Below are 20,257 nucleotides of genomic sequence, written 5' to 3'. Positions count from 1 at the left end.
TTGGCACATTCACGTATTTCTGAGTAATCTGTAAAAACTCTGATGGCGGCCATTTTAGGGATAGGTTTGCCTGAGTCCTCCTAGGAACGCCCCCACCTCCTGGAGACGCCTCCGAGCTTTCATCACCAGCCGAGTAACCAACCACTGCTCCTCAGCAGAACCCCCTCCCCACTGATGCCACAGACAGCGTGTGGAGGGGGCGTGTCCGAAAGAGTCAGAGGTTCTTAAAGAGACAGAGGCCTATTTCAAGACATTCACTACAGCCATTTTGAGAGAGACATTTTATACAAGGCAGTTTTTCTAATTTACTGCATTTACAGACCAACAGGAGGTTTGTCATCATTGTAGTGTGATGTAGACTGGTGCTATGGGACTGAAAAAAGCATAATACCCCCTCTTTAAATAGATAAAGATAATAAATGAAACCAATTGCTGGGTTCAGGTCTAGAATGTGATGATGTTACAGAACCAAGTGGGAGGAGCCAGTTTTTCCTATTAACTGCATTACACTTTCACAAGTCGTATCTAAAAAGAAAATGTATTAATTACAAAAATGATCATTAATATCAGTCACTGGGTCCATGATCTCTCTGTACAAGACCAAACATTTCCTCAAAATCAAAATAATTTACCTCTATATAATATTATGTGATGTGACCTGAAACCCACCAATAGAGAAGTTAGCTCCTTTCTACAGAGCAAAATAATTAAAGTATAGCCAGGCAACAGATTAGCATGATTCTAGAAGAGTGGGCGGAGCTTGGATTTAGATTGCTTGAAAACCAGGAAGTGAAACCACTGGATGTTTAGTTTAAACTGGGTTTTTTAACAAACTAACTGTGAGACGGTGATAAAGAAGTGTTTGAGAGTGTTACCAAACAAAAGCAGAACTCCGGCTTTTTAACCTCTTAACTCCCGCCTGAACCGAGAGGATCTTTTTCCTCATGTCAGATTTTTTTTTTTCCATCATTTTTTTGTTGGGTATTCAACTCATTTTTGTAACTTTTTTGTCATTTTCTTTGTCATTTTTTATCACATTTGTGTCACATTTTTGTCACATTTTTATCATATTTTTTTTATTTTTTTGTAACATTTTTGTCACATTTTTTGTCATTTTCTTGTCACTTTTTGTCAAATTTTTATCATATTTTTGTATTTTTTTTGTTGCATTTTGTCACATTTTTGTCATTTTTTCGTCCATTTTATTTTTCATTTTTTTTGTATTTTTTCATTTTTTGTCATTTTTTTGTCATTTTTTTGTCATTTTTGGGTCAAATTTTTTTCACATTTTTGTCGTTTTTTCTTCACATTTTTGTCATTTTTTCATCCATTTTTTATCAATTTCTTGTGACATTTTTGTGACATTTTTGCCACTTTTTCATCAATTTTTTGTCACTTTTTTATCAATGTTTTCTCACTTTTTTGTCACATTTCCATCATTGTTTTCGTCTCAGTTTTGTTGCTATTTTTCCAGAAACTTTTGGACTGGGGTAAAGCCAAACTGGAGAAAATGTGCTCGGTTCAGGTGGGAGTTAAGGGGTTGAAGAAAGATGGCCGTCACCGTGAGCACGAGTGTTTTAAAGCGCAAAGTCTCTTCTGCTGGATGAGTGAGTTCCTGTCGTCTGCTGCGTTTCCCTGTGTTTGGCGTCTCGGTTCCTGGGTCCCTGGGTTCCTCGGTTCCTCGGCCCCTGGTTCAGTCCGAGTTGCAGTCCGTGCAGAGGATGAGGTCTCGGTCGGGGAAGAATCCGGCTCCGACCAGCGACACGGAGCAGCGCGAGCATTTGAAGCACGGCTGGTGCCACTCGCGCTCCTCGAACGACACGTACTTCCCGTCTCCAAACCCTGCAACAGCCAGGAGGCGGGACTTAGAGAAACAGAGAGGAAAGGCGGAGCTAAACAAGAAAATAACACCAGTAAACCAGCACTCAATAACAATAAGAGGCCTGGGCTCAGATACACATATAACCCGTTAACTCCCACCTGAACCAAGCACATTTTCTCCAGTTTGGCTTTACCCCAATCCAAAAGCTTCTGGAAAAAAGGTGTGAGAATAGCAACAAAACAGATGAAAACAATGATGGAAAAGTGACAAAAAAGTGAGAAGAAAGTGATGAAAATCTGATGAAAAAGTGGCAGAAATGTCACAAAAATGTCACAAGAAATTGACAAAAATGTGACCAAAAAATTACAAAAAATGAAAAAAAAAAATTGACAAAAATGTGATAAAAATTTGACCAAAAAATTACTAAAATTTGATTAAAAATTGACAAAAAAATGACAAAAAGTGACAAAAATGTGACAAAATGTGACAAAAAATGACAAAAAATTTATGAAAAATTTGACAAAAAAATTACCAAAAAATTACAAAAAATTGACAAAAAAATGTCAAAAATGTGACAAAAATATGACAAAAATATGACAAAAAATTGACCAAAAAATGACAAAAATGTGATAAAATTTTGACAAAAAATTGACAAAAAATTTGCAAAAATGTGATAAAAATTTGACCAAAATTTGATTACAAATGGACCAAAAAAATGACAAAAATGTGACAAAATGTGACAAAAAAAGGACAAAAAGTGTGATAAAACGGATGAAAAAATTGACGAAAAAATTGACGAAAAAATTACAAAAATGTGACAAAAAATGCCAAAAAAGTTACAAAAATGAGTTAAATACCCAACAAAAAAATGCTGGAAAAAAAATCTGATGACGTGAGGAAAAAGATCCTCTCGGTTCAGGCGGGAGTTAAGAGGTTAAACAGATTTGAATAACATTTTTGTTGTTGATCTTAGTTACATTACACACAAAAAAGAAATGAAGCCAAAATGCTGCAAAAACGTGGCAAAAACCCAAAAGCCTGACAACAAAAACAAGGAAGACGCTTCAATGAGTTTTGTAGGTTTTCAAAAGACACATTACACTGGTCTAATAGTCAACAAGCGTTTAGATTTGGGTAATGCCAAACTGGTTAAAGTGACAGTAACATCTGATATGTGTGATTGAGATGGATCGTCTCTGTGTTTTGGGTGAAGCCTGGGGTCTGTCGCTGTGGGTTCTTAAACGGAGGGATTCCTGGTGGAGGAAAAGCCTTTTAATTACAGCCTGTGTTTCTGCGGAAATAGCAGAAATGATTCCCAGATCACGTCAGGGTTTTGGCAGAAATCTGTGACTGACGCGGCGGGAAAACCAGGTCTGAGGTGATTCTGGGATTTCAAATGGAAACTCACCGAGAACGTGCAGGATCTTCGGATGAACCTAATGTGTATTTATTCTACAGCAGCCGTTCCAGGGTTTCTGTGTTCTTTCGTTTTACAATAGTCCAGGATGAATGATGTCTGAGTAGGGCCGTAAATTACCTGAACTATACTTTTTTTTATACCTGTACAAAATATGTGACATCTGGAATCAGAAACAGATCAATAATGTTCATTTGCTCCATAAAATTAGTTTTCTTTTACATCTGTGTCACTTATTTGAGCTGAAACAAGAGTCTCTTCCTTTAATCCTGTCCCTGAACCAACAGCATCAGAACTTGGATCTAAAGATATCAGATTGTTTTTCTTTTCCTGCTTTTGATGCTTTTATGTCTTTCGATGCCAGTAGAGCCTCAGCGTCCGATCCCAGCCTTGCATCATTTAACGGTATCGTTCGAGACTGCCACTCTGTGCCAACAACTCTGTGTAACATTTTTGTACTTTTTTTTTTTACACCACAAATTATCTAAGAGGAACGAGATAATTACCTTGGGGTAAAATAAAAATATATATATAAATATTTTTTGGGAAGAAATATAAAAAAAATCGTCAAAAACACAAAAACTCGGGTCTAAAACAAATTCAGCTGCAGCTCTGACTGAAATGTTAACCAATCTTTGGCTCAAATGTTTCCCTTTGTGTCCAGTTTAGTTTCGAACTTTACTACGGAGCCCTGGAAGTGACATCAGACAAAAACAATTTGGGGGAGGAGAAAAAAAACAAAGCAAAAAAAAACAAACAGAAGAAATATGAAAATGTATAAAAAATATGTCATATATTTTTTTTTTTTACCTGAGGTAATTTGTGGTGTAAAAAAAAAAAAAGGAAACATATTTGCGTGCTGATGCAGGAGTCTGTGCTCACCTGTGATGAGGCTCACCTGTGATAGGGCTCTTTCACCTGTGATAGGGCTCTTTCACCTGTGATGGGGCTCTTTCACCTGTGATGAGGCTCTTTCACCTGTGATGAGGCTCTTTCACCTGTGATAGGGCTCTTTCACCTGTGATGGGGCTCTTTCACCTGTGATGGGGCTCACCTGTGATGGGACTTGCTCTCACCTGTGATGGGGCTCTTTCACCTGTGATGGGGCTCTTGTGCTCACCTGTGATGGGGCTCTTGCTCTCACCTGTGATGGGGCTCTTGTGCTCACCTGTGATGGGGCTCTTGCTCTCACCTGTGATGGGGCTCTTGCTCTCACCTGTGATGGGGCTCTTTCACCTGTGATGGGGCTCTTGTGCTCACCTGTGATGGGGCTCTTGTGCTCACCTGTGATGGGGCTCTTTCACCTGTGATGGGGCTCTTGCTCTCACCTGTGATGGGGCTCTTGTGCTCACCTGTGATGGGGCTCTTGCTCTTTCACCTGTGATGGGGCTCTTGCTCTCACCTGTGATGGGGCTCTTGTGCTCACCTGTGATGGGGCTCTTGCTCTCACCTGTGATGGGGCTCTTGCTCTCACCTGTGATGGGGCTCTTGTGCTCACCTGTGATGGGGCTCTTGCTCTCACCTGTGATGGGGCTCTTGCTCTCACCTGTGATGGGGCTCTTGTTCTCACCTGTGATGGGGCTCTTGCTCTCACCTGTGATGGGGCTCTTGCTCTCACCTGTGATGGGGCTCTTGTTCTCACCTGTGATGGGGCTCTTTCACCTGTGATGGGGCTCTTGTGCTCACCTGTGATGGGGCTCTTGCTCTTTCACCTGTGATGGGGCTCTTGCTCTCACCTGTGATGGGGCTCTTGCTCTCACCTGTGATGGGGCTCTTGCTCTCACCTGTGATGGGGCTCTTGCTCTCACCTGTGATGGGGCTCTTGTGCTCACCTGTGATGGGGCTCTTTCACCTGTGATGGGGCTCTTTCACCTGTGATGGAGCTCTTTCACCTGTGATGGGGCTCTTTCACCTGTGATGGGGCTCTTGTGCTCACCTGTGATGGGGCTCTTGCTCTCACCTGTGATGGGGCTCTTGCTCTCACCTGTGATGGGGCTCTTGCTCTCACCTGTGATGGGGCTCTTGCTCTCACCTGTGATGGGGCTCTTGTGCTCACCTGTGATGGGGCTCTTGCTCTTTCACCTGTGATGGGGCTCTTGCTCTCACCTGTGATGGGGCTCTTGCTCTCACCTGTGATGGGGCTCTTGCTCTCACCTGTGATGGGGCTCTTGCTCTCACCTGTGATGGGGCTCTTGTGCTCACCTGTGATGGGGCTCTTTCACCTGTGATGGGGCTCTTTCACCTGTGATGGAGCTCTTTCACCTGTGATGGGGCTCTTTCACCTGTGATGGGGCTCTTGCTCTCACCTGTGATGGGGCTCTTGCAGCCCGCACACTTCTTGGCGTAGAGGCTGCTGAAGCACTTGACGCAGTAGGGCTGGTCTCCCTGAGAAGTGAAGGTCTGTCCGGACAGAGGAGCTTTACAGCCGCCGCAGAAGAAACACTCCTGGTGCCACGCCCGCTCTTTGTAGGTCACGCCCCCTTTGGTCAGAGCCTGAGGAGGAACCAGTGGACGAGACGATGAGTGAGTGGCATTAGAATCACTTTGGTCCTGCACATCAGCTTTAACGCCAAAAACAGACCAAACTCTCACTGTACCGTGTTACCGAAGTGGTCTCTGTGGTCCCTGTGGTCTCACCTTGTTGCAGAGGTGGCACTGCGGGGCGAAGCGAGACTCGTAGCACGGGACGCAGTAGCAGCTGTTGTTGTCGGGGATGAAGGAGGCGGCGCCAATGGACGTCCCGCAGCCCTGGCAGCAGAAACAGTCCTCGTGCCACGTGGTCCCCTCGTACTCCAGCATGCGGGAGCCTGAGGGACGAGACCACTGAGGGTTAAACTCCTGAGGGGACGAGACCACTGAGGGTTAAACTCCTGATGGACGAGACCACTGAGGGTTAAACTCCTGAGGGACGAGACCACTAAGGGTTAAACTCCTGAGGGGACGAGACCACTGAGGGTTAAACTCCTGAGGGACGAGACCACTGAGGGTTAAACTCCTGAGGGGACGAGACCACTGAGGGTTAAACTCCTGAGAGGACGAGACCACTGAGGGTTAAACTCCTGAGAGGACGAGACCACTGAGGGTTAAACTCCTGAGGGACGAGACCACTGAGGGTTAAACTCCTGAGGGACGAGACCACTGAGGGTTAAACTCCTGAGGGACGAGACCACTGAGGGTTAAACTCCTGAGGGACGAGACCACTGAGGGTTAAACTCCTGAGGGACGAGACCACTGAGGGTTAAACCCCTGAGAGGACGAGACCACTGAGGGTTAAACTCCTGAGAGGACGAGACCACTGAGGGTTAACTCCTGAGGGACGAGACCACTGAGCGTTAAACTCCTGAGAGGACGAGACCACTGAGGGTTAAACTCCTGAGGGACGAGACCACTGAGGGTTAAACTCCTGAGAGGACGAGACCACTGAGGGTTAAACTCCTGAGGGGACGAGACCTCTGAGGGTTAAACTCCTGAGGGACGAGACCACTGAGGGTTAAACTCCTGAGGGACGAGACCACTGAGGGTTAAACTCCTGAGGGACGAGACCACTGAGGGTTAAACTCCTGAGGGACGAGACCACTGAGGGTTAAACTCCTGAGGGGGCGAGACCTCTGAGGGTTAAACTCCTGAGAGACGAAACCACTGAGGGTTAAACTCCTGAGAGACGAAACCACTGAGGGTTAAACTCCTGAGGGACGAGACCACTGAGGGTTAAACTCCTGAGGGACGAGACCACTGAGGGTTAAACTCCTGAGGGACGAGACCACTGAGGGTTAAACTCCTGAGAGACGAAACCACTGAGGGTTAAACTCCTGAGGGACGAGACCACTGAGGGTTAAACTCCTGAGAGACGAAACCACTGAGGGTTAACTCCTGAGGGGACGAGACCACTGAGGGTTAAACTCCTGAGGGACGAGACCACTGAGGGTTAAACTCCTGAGAGACGAAACCACTGAGGGTTAAACTCCTGAGAGACGAAACCACTGAGGGTTAAACTCCTGAGGGACGAGACCACTGAGGGTTAAACTCCTGAGAGACGAAACCACTGAGGGTTAACTCCTGAGGGGACGAGACCACTGAGGGTTAAACTCCTGAGAGGACGAGACCACTGAGGGTTAAACTCCTGAGGGACTCCTGAACATTACCCCAATATTACCCCAACATTACCCCAACATTACCCCAACATTACCCCAATATTACCCCAATATTACCCCCAATATTACCCCAACGTTACCACAACATTACCACAACGTTACCACAACATTACCCCCAACATCACCCCAACATTACCCCAACATTACCCCAACGTTACCCCAACGTTACCCCAACATTACCACAACATTACCCCAACATCACCCCAACATCACCCCAACGTTACCCCAATATTACCCCAACGTTACCACAACATTACCCCAACATTACCCCAACATTACCCCAACATCACCCTAATGTTACCCTGACATTACCCCAATGTTATCCCAAAGTTACCACAACGTTACCCCAACATTACCACAACATTACCACAACATTACCCCAACATTACCCCAACGTTACCCCAACATTACCACAACATTACCCCAACATTACCCCAACATTACCCCAATATTACCCCAACATTACCCCAACATTACCCCAACGTTACCCCAACATTACCACAACATTACCCCAACATTACCCCAACATTACCCCAATATTACCCCAACATTACCCCAACATTACCCCAATATTACCCCAACATTACCCCAACGTTACCACAACATTACCCCAACATTACCACAACATTACCCCAACATCACCCTAACGTTACCCTGACATTACCCCAACATTACCCCAACATTACCACAACATTACCACAACATTACCCCAACGTTACCCCAACATTACCACAACATTACCCCAATGTTATCCCAATATTACCCCAATATTACCCCAACGTTACTCCAACATTACCCCAACATTACCCCAACATTACCCCAACATTAACCCAACATTACCACAACATTACCACAACATTACCCCAACATTACCCCAACATTACCCCAACATTAACCCAACATTACCACAACATTACCACAACATTACCCCAACATTAACCCAACATTACCCCAACATTACCCCAACATTAACCCAACATTAACCCAACATTACCCCAACATTACCCCAACATTACCCCAATGTTATCCCAATATTACCCCAATATTACCCCAACGTTACTCCAACATTACTCCAACATTACCACAACATTACCACAACATTACCACAACATCACCGTCTGAAAACAGGCGTGGTGATTCACTGACACCAGAGAGGAGTCAGTTTAGGCCTGGTGTAGTCCTGGTTTAGCCCTGGTTTAGTCCTGGTTTAGTCCTGGTTTAGTTCTGGTTTAGTCCTGGTTTAGTCCTGGTTTAGTCCTGGTTTAGTTCTGGTTTAGTCCTGGTTTAGTCCTGGTTTAGTTCTGGTTTAGTCCTGGTTTAGTCCTGGTTTAGTCCTGGTTTAGTTCTGGTTTAGTCCTGGTTTAGTCCTGCTTTAGTTCTGGTTTAGTCCTGGTTTAGTCCTGGTTTAGTCCTGGTTTAGTCCTGGTTTAGTCCCGGTTTAGTCCCGGTTTAGTCCCGGTTTAGTCCTGGTTTAGTCCTGGTTTAGTCCTGGTTTAGTCCTGGTTTAGTCAGAGCTGAAACATCCCGTAAGGAAAGCTTGATGAAGTAACAGCGATCGATCGAGGGACAGATTCCAGTAAAACCCTGTGAGGAAACCTTCGTGTTTGACGCTGAAAGCTGAGAGATCCAGGATGAAGCGTTCTCACCCGGGGCCACGCTCTTGTCGCAGGCGGCGCATTTGGCGGAGAACTCGCTGGAGAAGCAGTCGCTGCAGACCAGGTTTGGGCCGAGGCTGGAGAACGGCTCCGCGGCCAAAGATCTGCCGCAGTGAGAGCAGCGGAAACAGTGCTCGTGGAAGTGACGGTCCTCGTAGAACAGCTCCTGCAGACGAGCGAAGACACGGATCAAGAGCACTGAAGCACTGAAGCACTGAAGCACTGAAGCACTGAAGCACTGAAGCACTGAAGCACAGAGGGTCCAAACATGTTCGTGAAGGAGCCAGGACTAATACAAGGGTCCAAACATGTTCATGAAGGAGCCAGGACTGATAAAAGGGTCCAAACATGTTCATGAAGGAGCCAGGACTAATACAAGGGTCCAAACATGTTCATGAAGGAGCCAGGAGTAATACAAGGGTCCAAACATGTTCATGAAGGAGCCAGGACTAATACAAGGGTCTAAACATGTTCATGAAGGAGCCAGGACTAATACAAGTGTCCAAACATGTTCATGAAGGAGCCAGGAGTAATACAAGGGTCCAAACATGTTCATGAAGGAGCCAGGACTGATACAAGGGTCTAAACATGTTCATGAAGGAGCCAGGACTAATACAAGTGTCCAAACATGTTCATGAAGGAGCCTGGACTAATACAAGGGTCCAAACATGTTCATGAAGGAGCCAGGACTAATGCAAGGGTCCAAACATGTTCATGAAGGAGCCAGGACTAATGCAAGGGTCCAAACATGTTCATGAAGGAGCCAGGACTAATGCAAGGGTCCAAACATGTTCATGAAGGAGCCAGGACTAATACAAGGGTCCAAACATGTTCATGAAGGAGCCAGGACTAATACAAGGGTCCAAACATGTTCATGAAGGAGCCAGGACTAATACAAGGGTCCAAACATGTTCATGAAGGAGCCAGGACTAATACAAGGGTCTAAACATGTTCATGAAGGAGCCTGGACTAATACAAGGGTCCAAACAAGTTCATGAAGGAGCCAGGACTAATACAAGGGTCCAAACATGTTCATGAAGGAGCCTGGACTAATACAAGGGTCCAAACAAGTTCATGAAGGAGCCAGGACTAATACAAGGGTCCAAACATGTTCATGAAGGAGCCAGGACTAATACAAGGGTCCAAACATGTTCATGAAGGAGCCAGGACTAATACAAGGGTCCAAACATGTTCGTGAAGGAGCCAGGACTAATACAAGGGTCTAAACATGTTCATGAAGGAGCCAGGACTAATACAAGGGTCCAAACATGTTCATGAAGGAGCCTGGACTAATACAAGGGTCCAAACATGTTCATGAAGGAGCCTGGACTAAAACAAGGGTCCAAACATGTTCATGAAGGAGCCTGGACTAAAACAAGGGTCTAAACATGTTCATGAAGGAGCCAGGACTAATACAAGGGTCCAAACATGTTCATGAAGGAGCCTGGACTAATACAAGGGTTATTTGAAGAACCCTTTCCACCTGTGGCAGAAGAACTCAACCCCTTAACTCCCACCTGAACCGAGCACATTTTCTCCAGTTTGGCTTTACCCCAGTCCAAAAGCTTCAAAAAAAAGGTGTGAAAATAGTGACAGAGCTGAGACAAAAACAATGAAGATGTGACAAAAAAATGAGAAAAAATGTGACAAAAAATGTGACTAAAAATGTGACAAAAAATGACAAAAATATGACAAAAAATGTCACGAAAAAGTGACAAAAAAGTGACGAAAAAAATGTGACAAAAATATGACAAAAAATGTGACAAAAATGTGACAAAAATGTGACAAAAATGTGACAAAAAATGACAAAAATATGACAAAATATGAAAAAAAATGTGACAAAAAAAGTGACAAAAAATTACAAAAATGTGACAAAAAAATGACAAAAAAATTACAAAAATGTGACCAAAAATGACCAAAAATGTGACAAAAAATTACAATAAAATTACAAAAAATGTGACAAAAATGTGACAAAAAAAAGACAAAAAAAAGGACACAAAAGCTACAAAATGAGTTGAACCCCCCCCCCCCCCCCCCCCCCAAAAAAAAAAAGATTGAAAAAAATCTGATGACGTGAGGAAAAAGATCCATTTAGATGAGTTTTGTAGATCTTAGCTTTCAAATAAGGCGTTGCACTGGCCTACAGGATTTGGGTAAAGCTGAACTGTAGAAAATGCTCTCGGTTCAGGCGGGAGTTAAGAGGTTAAAGCAGGACTGAAGCCAGAGCAGCAGAAACGGTGCTGCTGTGAAGTCGCACTCATAAAACCACTCCAAACACAAAGGACAGGTTTACAGCTCTAAGAACCACTGGGTCAGAGAACAAGACATGATCCCTGCACTTAAACTTGTCACGTTCCCTCTTTATCCTCCAAGTGAAGTCTGTAATGATGCGGCTTGATTACTCTTGTCCTAATAAAAGCCCATCTTTAATTACAGCAAGAGTTTTAGATTCGTTTTCTGACTTAAAGCTGCTGATCCTGTACCAATAAGCTCCTCTAGATGGGCCACCATGTGCGCCACACTCACAAAACATAGAAGAAGACCATTTTTTTGCATTGTTTAGTATGTTTTCTTTTTATGATATTCTTTACTATGCAAAGTTAATTCTAAATCGTTTGCTTTTTGTTTGGTTCTTCTGTCATTGCGCCCCTAGGGGATATAGGTGAGTAATGCACAAATAGGCCTTGCATATGATACTTGGCTGTTTGCCTTCTAATCTTTTTTGAAGCTTTAACCTCTTAACTCCCACCTGAACATGTTTTCTCCTGTTCTCCAAATTCTCCAAATCTAAAAGCTTCTTTAAAATAACGACAAAAAACGAGAAGAAAATGAGGATGTAAATTGACAAAGTGACAAAAATCCAGCAAAAAAGTGACAAATTATATATTGTTGTTTTTTAGGTGGAAAAGAAGAAGGAGAAGAAGGACAAAGAGCGGGAGAACGAGAAGGAGAAAAACGCTCTGTCCAAAGAGAAAACACAGAAGAAGAGACAGACGCCGTCGCCCACGGCAACCACCAACCGGAGAACCCGACCGGACGGCGGGTAACGGAGCTTCATGTTTAGTCTAGTTTAGTTTATTCGTTTATTTGAGCTTAACCTGTTCAGGACCTGATCAGGGACTGACTCCAGTTCCATTTTCCTGCATACAGAATTTAGGCAAATTATATTTCGAGCAATATAGACATGTGGCACAGATTTTTAACCCCTTCCACCTGAACCAAGCACATTTTCTCCAGTTTGGCTTTACCCCAATCCAAAAGCTTCTGGAAAAAAGCTGTGAAAATAGCGACAGAACTGAGACGAAAACAATGATGGAAATGTGACAAAAAAGTGACGGAAAAATTGATGAAAAAGTGGCAAAAATGTCACAAAAATATCACAAGAAATTGACAAAAAAAAATACAAAAATGTGATAAAAATTTGACAAAAAAATTACAAAAATGTAACAAAAAAAATGACGAAAATGTGACAAAAAAATGATGAAAATGTGATAAAATTTTGACAAAAAAATTGCAAAAAATTGACAAAAAATTACAAAAAAATTACAAAAATGTGACAAAAAATGACAAAAAAGTTACAAATATGAGTTGAAAACACAACAAAAAACTGCTGGAAAAAAAATCTGATGACGTGAGGAAAAAGATCCTCTCGGTTGACGCTGGAGTTAAGAGGTTAATACAGAAGCTGCAGTTACAAGTATGACCTGAGGTGGCAGTAGTGAGTATAAAATGACCCACTTGCATCTAGTAACTCCAGCATGTCTGTGTTGCTCCCTGGTCTTTCCCGCGCTTACCCATTCACAAATACTGACATGTTTGGTATCCACGTGTAGCAGGAAAGGCGGTGTTTTGTGTCACCTTGGTGTTGTGGGCGATGAGCTGCTTGCACTCGTGGCAGCTGTGGGCGAACAGCCGGTCGTAGCAGGGCACGCAGTGAGGCCCGCGCTCCACCTCGATGTACTTCCTCCCGAACAGAGACTCGCCGCAGCTCGCGCAGTCGAAACGCTCCGCCATTTTGAAGATCGGGGGCGCTCACGGGGGCCTGAGGAGAGAGGGCGGAGTCAGAGAGTTTCTATAGTGTCAGTAAATGTGACGGTTATGCGGCTAAATCAACAAAGAAGATCCGGTTATTTCACTTTAAATCCCCGTTACTGATGTTTTACTGAACAAAAGCTCGTTTGGAGGGATTAACCTCTTAACTCCCATCTGAACGGATCCCATTTTCTCCAGTTTGGCTTTACCCTAATCAAAAAGCTTCTTGGGAAAAAAGCACCAAAACAGCCACAAAAAGTTAGAAGGAACCAAGGATGTAAACGCAACCAAAATGTGACAAAAAATCAACAAAAATGTGACAAAAAATCAACAAAAATGTGACAAAAATGTGACAAAAATTCAACAAAAATGTGACAAAATTTCAACAAAAATGTGACAAAAATGTGACAAAAATTCAACAAAAATGTGATAAAAATTGAAACAAAAAGTGACAAAAATTCAACAAAAATTCAACAAAAATGTGACAAAAATTCAACAAAAAAGTGACAAAAAATCAACAAAAATGTGACAAAAATGTGACAAAATTTCAACAAAAATGTGACAAAAATGTGACAAAAATGTGACAAAAATGTGACAGAAAATCAACAAAAATGTGACAAAAAATCAACAAAAATGTGACAAAAATTCAACAAAAATGTGACAAAATTTCAGCAAAAATGTGACAAAAATTCAACAAAAATGTGACAAAAAATCAACAAAAATGTGACAAAAATTCAACAAAAATGTGACAAAATTTCAGCAAAAATGTGACAAAAATGTGACAAAAAATCAACAAAAATGTGACAAAATTTCAGCAAAAATGTGACAAAAATGTGACATAAATTCAACGAAAAAAATGTGATAAAAACATAAGACTAAGGCCTTAGTAGAAGAGCTCGAGTGGGAAACGAATGAGCAGAAAACGACCACCAAATATGTTCCTTTTTTTTCTTTTCAACAAGTTCCGTCATTGGGAATAAAAGTCAGGCCTTCGACAACCACAAAATAAAACACACAAAAGGTGACACAACACAGCAACAACGCGAGGATCTTAGCTTTCAAATGAGGTGTTACACAGGCTTATAGCCAAAGAGGACAGAAAGCGGGTGGTAAGAGGTTAATGAAGCGTGTGATGAAAGCCTGTCTGAAAATGAGAGAAGCTCATTGTTGTGTCTGAACAGTGGTCATTGTTTGGGGGGTTTCTGTTCCAGTGCCAGAGCTCCTCCGGGGGCCAAAGCAGACAATAGAGGGAGGGGCCGACAGAAGCCACAGGAAAGAGCAGAAACAGACACAGTTCTGCACAGCCTGGACTCGGATGGACAGGAAGTGTAAAAAACATGGAGTTTTTGATAAAAACTCTGGTTTCACAGCACGAATGTCTCATCACTCGTCATCATTTCACATTAAACAGAAACAAATACATTCACTACAATATTGCTTAAATAAGGTTTTTGAAGATCCCAACGTTGGTTTAGCTTCTTAGCTTGGGAAAAACGCACCAAAACAGCCACAAAAAATAGAAGAAAACAAGGATGTCAATGCAACAAAAATGACAAAAATGTGACAAAAATGTGACAAAAATGTGACAAAAATTCAACAAAAATGTGACAAAAATTCAACAAAAATTCAACAAAAATTCAACAAAAATTCAACAAAAAGTGGCAAAAATGTGTTAAAAATGCAACAAAAATGTGATAAAAACTCAAACAAAAAGTGACAAAAATTCAACAAAAATTCAACAAAAATGTGACAAAAATTCAACAAAAATTCAACAAAAATGTGACAAAAATTCAACAAAAATTCAACAAAAAGTGACAAAAATGTGTCAAAAATTCAACAAAAATTCAACAAAAATGTGACAAAAATTCAACAAAAAGTGACAAAAATTCAACAAAAATTCAACAAAAAATCAACAAAAATTCAACAAAAAGTGACAAAAATGTGTTAAAAATGCAACAAAAATGTGATAAAACTCAAACAAAAAGTGACAAAAATTCAACAAAAATTCAACAAAAAATCAACAAAAATTCAACAAAAAGGGACAAAAATGTGTCAAAAATGCAACAAAAATGCAACAAAAATTCAACAAAAAATCAACAAAAAGTGACAAAAAGTCAACAAAAATTCAACAAAAATTCAACAAAAAGTGACAAAAATTCAACAAAAATTCAACAAAAATTCAACAAAAATTCAACAAAAATTCAACTTTGGTTTAGCTTCTTGATAGCCAGTTTAGGCAATAGCAGACAAAACCGTAGCACTGCCTTCAGTCTCCTCTGATCCTCTGAAACGGTGCAGAGCCTCCTGGGTTTGTCTCTGTTTCAGAGCGTGGTGTCCTGCACTGATCAGCTCCTCCGTCCTCCTCTTCCCTCCGCTCCACAACAGTCTGTCCCCATCTTCTGGGAGGAGCTTAGCAGTTCACCTGTTTTATTCATCAGTGACGTCCAAGAGCCAGAACAATAGAAGGCATGTGTGGCTTAGCTGTGAGTCGCGTCCGGATACCTCCTCGTTTGCCCCTTCCTTGTTTCCTGTTCACTTCAAAAAGCTGCTTCTTCAGGACCATTATGGAAAGTCTCAAAGTAAAAAAAAAGACCATCAAACCCCACAAAAACGCACTAAAGCATCCATTAAAACAATGTGGGACACAGAAACCACAAATGCATCGCAAAAAAACTCAGCTGTACCAGGAAAGAGGGAGGTTGCAGCTTGTTTAGCCCCGGTGTAGCCCTTCTATTGGCCCATTTTCCTCAGTTTAGCCCCTGATAGCCGTAGTTTAGCTCCTCTTTAGCCCCGGTTTAGCAAAGAGCCCACACATTTTTTCTGTCGTCCAGCCTATTAAAGATGAGGCGACATGTTTTAGATTTTTTGGAGTCTTTAGGGTAAAATCAGGATATAAAAAGCTCAGCCTCAGTGTAGTTGGAGGCTGTAGCTGAGCTCGGGTGATGGGACAGGAAGTGGGGTTATCTGCAAACAGGAAGTGGGGTTATCAGCTGAGAGGAAGTGCTCGTGCAGCGGACGTCCTCTCAGTTACGTCCACATGATGAGATGGAGACATATTTGAGGCGTGAGGGGTTTCTCCCCCGTGTCCTCCTCCTCGTCCTCCTCCTCGTCCTCCTCCACGTCCTCCCCCGTGTCCTCCTCGTCCTCCTCCGTGTCCAGCCTTTATCCAAATTAGTGCATGGTTTTGTGGAGTGCAGCGTAAATGTCATTTTGACCCGAACAACGTGAACCAGGCCACATTCTCCAGCGTCACACGGAGTGAAGATGCTGAGCAGATTCTTCAGGAACAGCAGCGTCTCCACAACTTTTCCCAAACAAGGCCTGAGCAGAAGAGCTCGAGTGGGAAACGAATGAGAGGAAAACCACCACCAAATATGTTCCTTTTTTTTGTGCCTCTTTTCAACAAGTTCTGTCAATGGGAATAAAAGTCAGGCCTTCGACATCAGAGTCATCATTTATGAACCCCTTAACTCCCGCCTGAACCGAGCACATTTTCTCCAGTTTGGCTTTACCCCAATCCAAAAGCTTCTGGGAAAAAGGTGAGTAAATAGAGACAGAACTGAGACGAAAACAATGATGGAAATGTGACAAAAAAGTGACGAAAAAATGCCCAAAATGTGATAAAAAAATTACAAAAAATGACATAAATGTGACAAAATTTTGACAAAAATTTGACAAAAACTTTGACCAAAAAATGACAAAAAATAGACAAAAAAATGACCAAAAAATTACAAAAATGTGATACAAAAATGACAAAAAAATTGACAAAAATGTGACAAAAAAATGACAAAAAATTGACCAAAAAATGACAAAAAATTGACAAAAATGTGACAAAAAATTGACCAAAAAATGACAAAAAATTGACAAAAATGTGACAAAAAATGACAAAAAATTGACCAAAAAATTACAAAAATGTGATACAAAAATGACCAAAAAATTATAAAAAAAAAAAAAATGTGACAAAACATTACAAACATTTGACAAAAAATGACCCAAAAAAAATGGCAAAAAAATGACAAAAATTGACATTCTGTAAAAGGCTCACAGACAGAAACTGGACCTGACTCCTGAAAGATCACTGATGCCCTGAACCAAAATGGGATTAATTACAAAAAAAATGAATAAGTCTAAGTCTGTAATTTCAAATGTAGAAGCTCAGCAAATGTTTGGCTGATTGGAAACCTTTAGAAGCTTAAAAATGTATCATCATTTTCTTATTATAAAAGGCTTCGTCTGTTGCGGCCCCCGACCAACACTGGGTTTTGGCCCCCAGTCCAAATGAGTTGGAGACCCCTGATTTAAAGGGGGGGTGTATTACGCAAAATAGTCTTTTTCAAGCTTTACATCATGTTATTCTGTCATTCCCTCATTAAAAACGTGCCTGAAGTGTTGCCATGGCACATTCACGTATTTTTGAGTAATCTGTAAAAACTCTGATGGCGGCCATTTTAGGGATAGGTTTGCCTGAGTCCTCCTAGGAACGCCCCCACCTCCTGGAGACGCCTCCGAGCTTTCGTCACCAGCCGAGTAACCAACCACTGCTCCTCAGCAGAACCCCCTCCCCACTGATGCCACAGACAGCGTGTGGAGGGGGCGTGTCTAAAGGCTCAGAGGTTCTTAAAGAGACAGAGGCCTATTTCAAGACATTCACTACAGCCATTTTGAGAGAGACATTTTATACAAGGCCGTTATTCTAATTTACTGCATTTACAGACCAACAGGAGGTTTGCTCATCATTGTAGTGTGATATAGACTGGTGCTATGTGATTGAAAAAAGCATAATACCCCCTCTTTAAAGAAACATTTGGAGGTGCAGCTCAGTCAACCGTACAGAGGGGGCAGCAGAGAGCGCAGCTGGTGGAGCTTCACTCGGACAAAAGACTCATCTCACAACAGTCGCCGCTGATGAAAGTAACTAATAAAGGAGCTTGTAATCTAATTGAGCTACTTTTAAAATCAGGGATTCAGAAAGTAATTAAGTTACTTTTAACCCCTTAACTCCCACCTGAACCGAGCACATTTTCTCCAGTTTGGCTTTACCCCAGTCCAAAAGCTTCTGGAAAAAAGCTGTGAAAATAGCAACAAAACTGAGATGAAAACAATGATGGAAATGTGACAAAAAAGGGAGAAAACATTGACAAAAAAGTGACAAAAAATAGATGAAAAAGTGGCAAAAATATCACAAGAAATTGACAAAAAAGTGAGAAAACATTGACAAAAAAGTGCAGAAAAATGGATGAAAAAGTGGCAAAAATGTCACAAAAATGTTACAAGAAATTGACAAAAAAAATGACAAAAAATTGATAAAAAAAATTGACAAAAAAATTAAAAATTTAACAAAAAAATGACAAAAATGTGATAAAAAAAGTGACAAAAAATGGATGAAAAAGTGACAAAAAAATGGATGAAAAAGTGGCAAAAATATCACAAAAATGTCACAAGAAATTGACGAAAAAATAACAAAAAATTGATAAAAAATTTATAAAAATTGACAGAAAAACGTGAAAAATCTGACGACGTGATGAAAAAGATCCTCTCGGTTCAGGCGGGAGTTAAGAGGTTAAAATGGGGAATGAGTAATGATGTGTCAACTCTGGCAGCCAATAAATAAAAAATCTGAAAAAAGCTCCGCCTTCCCGCCGCCGCCGCTGTGGTTTGTTCAGATTGTGAGGTTCAGATTCATCACAGAACTCCTTCTCTCTCTCCAGGACGTCGACCTTAAGTGTTAATTTCCTCTCGTTTCCTCCGCGGGTCAAAACCAGGCCAAGTGTGAGTGTCCGGCGGTGAGTTAGAGCCGAGCCATGTGGCCGCTCAGACGGGACGAGGATTTAGTGAAAGACCTGCTTCTCTCTGCGCTTGGTGGTGTTTTCCTCCCGGGTCATTCCTGCCTCATGATTTCACACATGCCTCTGTGTTTTACAGCTTTGTTTACGTGACTCGGAGTCGCTCCATAAAAACCCGCTGGGTCTGAGGCGCTCGTTATGCCGGAGCAGCCGCGTGTTCACTGTTGTTCTGGATCATTTGTGCCGTCGCACCTCGGTAATGGGCCCCTCACACTGGGCCTATTCATTACACTGAGGTCATGTGACGGGGGCGTTTTTACTGAGAAACAACTACAGCCAAAACAAAACAACTACTGCACTGAGATGAAGAGCTGGGAAATATATATGTATATACCGTAAATGCTCTAATAGAGGCTGGGGCCTTTATTTACTCAAGGGCATCTCGGTCCAGGCCTTTATTGGAACCAGGCCACAATTAGAGACAGGCCTTTATTTCTATTTGAGCAAAACGGACGACCAGGAAAACGAAGAAAAACGAGATTTGTGTCCATTTGCACCTAAAATATTAGGTTCATTTATTAATTAACATTTCAAACCCTCTCCCAGCGGCTGGAACATTGACGCCTTTTATTTTGTCGGGACAACAGGAAGTGTTTCGTTGCTGTTAGCGGAGCTTTGACATCAGTGTCACTGCAGGTTTCTGTTTCGTTTTTACCGCGGACCGGATTATTTGTTGTTGTCTCGTGTAAAAGTTGAGTTTAGACGGAGCGTTTGTGTTTGTGATCGATCATGAGACTGACCCGAGAGAAGACGAGACGCTCGCGCTGATGGGAGGAGTTATTTTGAGGCGTGGGACTGACCTGCACACGGAGCAGCTGGACGTGCTTTGAAGACGCGATGGTGACTTTATTAAAACCCTGGAGGGTCATAAACATTTGTTTGTCCTGTTTCCAAATATCGTCACAGAAGGTTTGAAAAGTGGCTAAATCTGTGTCAAAGTTACGCTGGGATCAGCTCCTCCGCAGCGTCCCCCTCGGCCCGGGTTCCCGTTTGTTACTTCCAGCACGTGAGTTTTCATTTACACCAGTATGAGACAAATTCCTAACATGGGGAATATTTCTACCGCTATAGTTTCTAATAAAAGCCCCGGCCTGTTTTAGAGACCGGCTTTAATTTGCCTCCGCCAGCCGCGAACCCGGGCCTCTGTCAGAGACCCGGCCTCTGTCAGAGACCCGGCCTCTGTCAGAGACCCGGCCTCTGTCAGAGACCCGGCCTCTGTCAGAGACCCGGCCCCTGTCAGAGACCCGGCCCCTGTCAGAGACCCGGCCTCTGTCGGAGACCCGGCCCCTGTCAGAGACCCGGCCTCTGTCAGAGACCCGGCCGCTAATGGAATACAG

At 42.5% G+C, this 20,257-nt stretch overlaps 1 protein-coding gene across 1 annotated transcript; it reads right to left on the bottom strand.

Annotated features, from left to right (window-relative positions):
- Window positions 1-1,628: 1,628 nt before the first annotated feature.
- fhl3b (four and a half LIM domains 3b) lies at window positions 1,629-13,105 on the bottom strand. The gene is made up of 5 exons (XM_079571462.1): window positions 12,904-13,105; window positions 9,037-9,211; window positions 5,877-6,046; window positions 5,546-5,732; window positions 1,629-1,842 (listed from the first exon to the last, which is right to left on the bottom strand). Exons 1-5 carry the CDS (start codon window positions 13,057-13,059, stop codon window positions 1,694-1,696), a joined length of 837 nt encoding a protein of 278 aa, XP_079427588.1. The 5' UTR covers window positions 13,060-13,105; the 3' UTR covers window positions 1,629-1,693.
- Window positions 13,106-20,257: the final 7,152 nt, after the last annotated feature.

The sequence above is a fragment of the Gobius niger genome, assembly GCF_951799975.1.
Source record: "Gobius niger genome assembly, chromosome: 14".
NCBI lineage: Eukaryota > Metazoa > Chordata > Actinopteri > Gobiiformes > Gobiidae > Gobius > Gobius niger.
Note: the sequence above shows the minus strand (reverse complement) of the source record. Positions and strands in the feature narration are given on the sequence as shown.

Bases quoted from the DNA above. Each gene is read 5' to 3' on its own strand.
- fhl3b (XM_079571462.1), bottom strand. From the start codon at position 13,059: ATGGCGGAGCGTTTCGACTGCGCGAGCTGCGGCGAGTCTCTGTTCGGG. The intron at 6,047-9,036 runs GTGAGAACGCTT...CTCGTCCCTCAG, and splicing joins CGACAAGAGCGTGGCCCCGG to GCTCCCGCATGCTGGAGTAC. The intron at 1,843-5,545 runs GTGAGAGCAAGA...TGGCTGTTGCAG, and splicing joins CTGCAAGAGCCCCATCACAG to GGTTTGGAGACGGGAAGTAC.